Consider the following 6599-nt stretch of genomic DNA (forward strand, 5'->3'; position numbering starts at 1 on the left):
GCTAATTTTTTTACAGAGGTACTACGAGTTTACAGGTCAAAAGTGTATAATCTAATATTAAAGCAAGATGATTTTCCCACATGACATCATTCTAGGGCTTCTACATAAGATGTCACGTAAATGTCATGTGAGGAGCTTCCTATTTTATCATCTCTTCTTCTAAACACAACATGGGACACAAACCCTTTTAGTTATGTTATAACCCGTGACTCAGTTTTTTAATTTTTTTAACAACCCGTGTATCACACGGGCTCTATCCTAGTTTTATGTTAAACAAAGATAAGTTTGTATTTAACGTTAAATTAGAAGAACGAAAATTTACAAATATGTTTCAACATCCAGACTTAATTTGAACGGTGTTAATGGAATTAGCGTACCTACGATTGATAAACAATAACTAGCTCCGAGATGCACGCCTCACAACCCTATCTATTTGCCGGGAACCCAATTGAACTCTAATAAAGGAAACGCTTCTGAATTCATGAGAGTGACACATACACCACGTAATTGTCAAGAATTAAGCTAGCAGCTAAATTGTGTAAGCATATATCTTATATGCTAGGACATATACGCTGTGTATGTTTGTATATATATGTTGTTCTTTGTTTCTTGTTTCAATATAATGTCATTCTGAGATAATAAAATTTTCCTTTCTGCTACATTTCTTCTTTTCTTTCCGTGTCATCATTCTTCAACGATTACATGGTATCAGATGAAGGTTCTTAATCCTGCTTTTCGTTTCAACCGGTTTCTCTCGTTTCGCCGGTTTTCTCATCTTCATCTGATCAATTTCTTTGGCCATTCTTGTGTTTTGTTCAGAAATTGATTGTTCTTTGATCAATTTGGTTTGTTTCTTTCAATATATTGTGAGATTTCTTCTCTTTTCTCCCTTTTTTCATCATTCCAGAAGTTTTAACCATTTAAACCTCATTAAAAGTTCAAAACATGTCATATTCTTGTTTCTGAACAGTTTCTCAAAGTTTCCAGATCTTTTCTCTTTCTTTCTCGCTCAAAATCTTGATTTTTTCATTTTGATCAACTTATACGCCGTATAAGTTTCCACTTACACGGCGCATAAGTCTCAGCGTATATACTTATACGCCGTAATATACGGTGCATAAGTCTTCTGTTCTTTCTTTTCGTGCGTTTGTTTCATTTTCCTGTGTTTTTCAATGGCAGCTTTTGCATTTATGTTATTACAAATATGACCATTGATTTCTCCAACCCTCTTTACCTTCACCCTTCGGATCATCCCGGTATGATTCTCGTTTCTAAATTCTTTGATGGTACTAGTTTCGGAGCTTGGAAAAGAGCAATGACGACTGATCTGTCAGCTAACAACAAGCTCGGTTTCATCAACAACACTTTAACCATGCCAGATAACGAGCTGGCGATTTGGCAGCGTTGTAATGACATGGTGATATCATAGGTTCTCAACACTCTCACCGGACATCAGTAGTAGTGTTTTGTATGCTGAAACTGCTTAGATTCTTTGGAATGAGCTTAATTCCTGCTATGGTCAGACAAATGGTGCTAAATTTTATCAGTTGCAAAAGAACCTTTGCCAAATTACTCAAAGAAGCAGTGATATTGCTACTTATTTTGCCAAACTGAAGTCAAATAGGGATGAGCTTAATGCGATTAATACCATTCCCTCATGCACTTATGGAGCTGCTCATTTTTTTGCTAAGAAAGATGAGGACCAAAGGCTGATACAATTCCTTGTTGGCCTTAATCCTAGTTATGACGCGATCAGAAGTAACATTATGATGATGTAGCCTCCTTTTTCTATCAACCGTGCATATAGTACTCTAATGCAAGATGAGAAAAAAAAGGAAATCACACCACCCCTGATTTAACTACATCTTTTGCATCTATTAATGCAAGAAGTAGTGGAGGAACAGTGGAAAATAAAAGAACTTTGATGTGCACCCATTGTAAGAGAAATGGCCATTCAGTGAACAAATGTTATAGACTGATTGGTTTCCCCAAAGACTTTAAGTTCAAAGGATAGAAGTTTTCTAACCTTGCTGAAGATCAAGGAAAAAGTGATCAAAGTCAGCCTAAACAGCAACAAGGAATAACTCAGCAACAATATCATGATCTGATGGCTTTATTGCTGCAATCTAAAGTTCAACCTAGTACTTCAACCACATACGCTACTAACAGTGCCACAACCATCAATTAGGACTCTTTCTAAGTTATAATGTCTTGAAGTTCGTCAAAATAATATTCAAAATGCATTGACACCGGTGCTAATGATCATAAGTTCCATGATCAAAATTTTTTTTCAAGCATTTCTTTTCTGAAAAGTCCAATTTTCATCACTCTTCTTAATGGCACATCTGTTACAGTCCATCAATACGGGATCTCCTTTGACTGATAATCTTTCCTTGTTAAATGTTCTTTTAGTAGCACATTTAGAAATAATCTTCTCTATGTGTCAAGATTATGTTATGATACTGAGGGTATTATTCTTTTCTCTAAAAACAACTATGTCTTGTAGGCCCCTTCTCTAAAGTGCCCACTGGTTCTTGGTGTTAAGGTGATGGACTTTACCTCCTCAAGGCCACTAAACATTTTCTTGTCTCTTCTTTTGTTTCGAATAATGTTTGCAACTCTGTTATAAGTTCTGAACTCTAGCACAACATACTTGGTCATTTACCAAGCTACAAACTAAAACAATTACCTTTCATCTCTAATGCTTTTTTGAAATCTATTGACCACTGTGATATTTGTCCTAAGGCACGGCAACATAAACTGCCATTTCCAACTAGTACCACATCCATTAGTAAAATTTTTGAGCTAATCCATATTGATGTTTGGGGGCCTTATCATACAACTACTTACAATGGCTTTAGATAGTTTTTTAACCGTTGTGGATGATTATAGCAGAACCACATGGACACATTTACATTCAACTAAAAGCAATGTCTTTCCCATCCTTCAATCCTTTATTGACGTGGTTAGTAACCAGTTTGGCACTAATGTGAAATGCATCAGTTCCGACATTGCTTTTGAACTAGGATCTGGGTATGTTCAAAGTGCTTATTTGTTAAGTAAAGGCATTATTCATCAAACCACTTGTGTATATATCCCTTAACAGAACGACATTGTTTAATGAAAACATAAACATTTGCTTGAAACCTCAAGAGCTCTTATGTTTCAATATAAGCTTGTAGTTCAGTTTTGGGGTGACTGTGTTTTAACTATAACACATTTTATCAATCGTTTTCCTACCGAAATTCTTCATAATAAAACCCCTTATGAGGTTTTAACCGGAAAGGCTCCTTTTTATGCTCACATGAAATTTTTTGGTTGTCTTGCTTATGCTTCCACATTGTCTCATGGAAGATATAAATTCAAACCAAGGGTTGTGCCTTGTGTTTTTCTAGGATATCCTCTTGCTAAAAGGCTTATAGATTATATGATCTTGACACAAAAAAGGTTATCATATCAAGAGGCGTTGTTTTCTTTGAAGCTTTATTTCCTTCAATCACTAAATCCAAAGAAAGTTTCATTTTCCCATCTATCAATCTCATCAATCAATTTCTGATGATCCATGCTCTTCTGGCCTCCTCCTGCTCCTGATTCATCTTCTGTTCCTGATTCTTATTTTTCCCTTCCTAATGATTCTACTGAACCTATTTTGATGATCTACGAGAATTTTTGTTCCACCCTCATACTTAAATGACCATGTTTGTAATAACTGTAATCTTCTCATCATTGTTACCATAGTGTCACTAATTCATGCTCTTGCTCTTCTTCTCATCTTCTTGTTTCCAGTCAGCCTCTCACTCAAGCGATCTCTGATTTACATGAGCCTACTTTGTATAAGGAAGTTGTCGGCATTCTTGAATGGCAAAAATGCCATGAAATCAGAGTTTTAGGCTCTTGAAAAGACTAATACTTGGGTTGTTTTTGCTCTTCCCCCTGGAAAGAAAGCTATTATATGCAAATGGGTGTTTAAAGTTAAACACAATGTAGATGGGACGGTTGAGCGTTGTAAAGTAAGATTGGTGGTGCGAGGCGATACTCAAAAAGAGGGGATTGATTTTAATGAAACTTTTTTTCTGTTATCATGATGACCACCATTCGAAGCCTTGTAGTTGTCGCTACAAAAGGAAGTTGGCCACTTTTTTAGTTTGATGTAAATAATGCTTTTCTATATGGGGATTTAGATGATGATATCTATGTGTTACCACCACCTAGTATGCAACTTCCTTATAATTAGGTGCTTAAACTTCAGAAATCCTTATATGTTTGAAACAGGCTTCTCGACAATGGTATGGAAAATTGTCTTCCGCATTAAAGTCAAGGGGGTATGTGGGTTCTCAGAATGATCATTCCTTGTTTTCAAAGTCTATGGAATCATCAGTGGTTTATATCGCTGTATATGTTGATGACATTTAAGTTACTAGGAACAATTTGGAAGAGATCAATAATCTCAAAACTTTTTTGGATTCATCTTTCAAAATCAAAGATCTGGGAAGTCTCAATTTTTTTAGGAATGGAGGTTCTTTACACTATAAAAGGTTTTATCATGTGTCAACGCAAATTTGCTCAGGAAATTCTTCCCGAATTTGATACTTCCAATCTTTTGGTCACCAACTCCATTACCTCATCTTTTACAACTGAAAGCTCACGAGGGACTCGTTTTTATTCACCCTTTACGATACAGGAAACTGTTGGTAAACTTAATTACATTACTCACACAAGACCTGATATTGCTTTTGTTGTTTAATTTCTATGTCAATTCATGCAAGATTCGAGTATGTCTCACTGGAATTCAGCGCTTCACACTCTCTCATATGTCAAAAGCACTTTATCTCAAGGATTATTCTTTAGCAATAATCCTTCCTTTGCTCTGCAAGCATTCTGTGATTCGGATTGGGCAACTTGTCCTAATACTCGTCACTCGGTTAGTGGTTTTTATGTTTCTCTTAGGGGCTCTCCGATCTCTTGGAAATCTAAGAAGCAACCTACTATTTCTTTTAGCTCAGCTGAAGTCAATTACCGATCTCTTAGACGCCTGACTACCGAACTTGCCTATTGACAAGACTTATCTCAGAGTTCAATGTTCCTAACATTACTCCCGTCACCCTCAAATGTGATAGTCAGGCTGCAATCTATATTGCCAAGAATCCTATCATTAATGAGCTGATAAGTATATTGAAATAGATTGTCATTTTGTTCATGGAAAATTACAGGAAGGAGTAGTGACTTTGGTGCATGCGAAAACGCAAGATCAGCTTGCTGACATTTTTAAAAAGAGCTTACCAGGGCCTCATTTTCACTCGCTTTTATGCAAGTTGGGGTTTTCTCAACCTCCAACTTGTAAGCGTTATCTTATACAGGAGGGCATATATGGCGTGTAACTTACACGCCGTATGACATGCACGCCTGTATATGTTTGTGTATATATGTATTGTTCTTTGTTTCTTGTTTAAATGTAATTTCATTATGAGATAATAAAATTTTCCTTTCTGCTTCATTTGTTCTTTTCTTTCTATGTCATTGTTCTTCAACGATTACAAATTGTTGCTTCTCGAGAGAGAAACACAAAGTAATTGCAGTAAAAGATAAGCTTTTTCCAAAATTAATACAAGCTATTTGCACAAGAAAAAAAATATAACAGGAAAGAAGACCATAATATCCATTTTTCGTCTTTGACTCCCCTTTATAAATTTTATCCATTAACATCCGCCGGTTTTAAAATGTAAAAACGTCCAATCTAACACCAGGCGGCCCATGACAATTTTTCTACCCAATTAGGGACGGCTACGTGTAGGTTTTTGTTTGCCAATACATATCCTATTGGCTACTATTTATCTCAGCGGCCACCAAGATTTAAGAAAGTAGGTGGCTTCAAGTAGCGTTTGAAAAACCCAACTGAAACTATTTTATCATGGCAGCCGCCTGTTTTTTTTTCTTGAACCCGATGCCTACTAATGATTAACACCAATTCATGTGATATGTTATAGATGGATATATCTCGCAATTCACTTGGGATTTCAAAATATATAAATTATTTTGCCAGCTTTTGTATGTTACATAAATAATGACATCCTGTCCGCAGATGATAGGTGGTATTTCACTTCTAGTAGTGCAAATGTAAAAATTCCGCTTGCCTGCACTCGTAATATAATATATACTTTCTTAGAAACGAAAAATATCAATCAAATAAGTTAGGGTGTATGGAATGGCTTATATAAATGCAGGAAGGTTAGTGAAAAAGAAACAACCTTGGAGCGTGGCCTTGCCCAGCTCCGTTTTGCCCAAAAATGCCTCTTAAGTCTAACCGTTGTCGTATCAGACGTTTTCTCATTTTTGTGGCATGTAAATTTTTATGGCGACGACGTTTCCATTTATATTCTAGCAAAACATACTGACATGCATACATACGTGGTTTAAATCTTGTATGTGATGCCAACACGCCTTATGGAGAAAAGAACGTGATTTTATATATCCATGAGTCGGTTAGGCCTCAAAGATTGAATCGATATCAAAGTTCTCTTATTTTCTATTCAAATGTAGGGTATTGTTCGTGTTTGAATAGAAAATGTGGGGCATTGTTGGAACTTTGTTTACTTAGTTTC

At 35.9% G+C, this 6599-nt stretch overlaps 1 protein-coding gene across 1 annotated transcript; it reads left to right on the top strand.

The window, feature by feature from the left end:
- Positions 1 to 1204: 1204 nt before the first annotated feature.
- LOC143534991 (uncharacterized) lies at positions 1205 to 1778 on the top strand. Its single transcript, XM_077029349.1, has 2 exons — positions 1205 to 1417; positions 1524 to 1778. Exons 1-2 carry the CDS (start codon positions 1205 to 1207, stop codon positions 1776 to 1778), a joined length of 468 nt encoding a protein of 155 aa, XP_076885464.1.
- The last annotated feature ends 4821 nt before the right edge of the window (positions 1779 to 6599 follow it).

Source organism: Bidens hawaiensis, unplaced genomic scaffold (genome assembly GCF_021521415.1).
Source record: "Bidens hawaiensis isolate Kalapana, Puna unplaced genomic scaffold, B.hawaiensis_p1.1 tig00010383_1, whole genome shotgun sequence".
In the NCBI taxonomy this organism is placed as follows: domain Eukaryota; kingdom Viridiplantae; phylum Streptophyta; class Magnoliopsida; order Asterales; family Asteraceae; genus Bidens; species Bidens hawaiensis.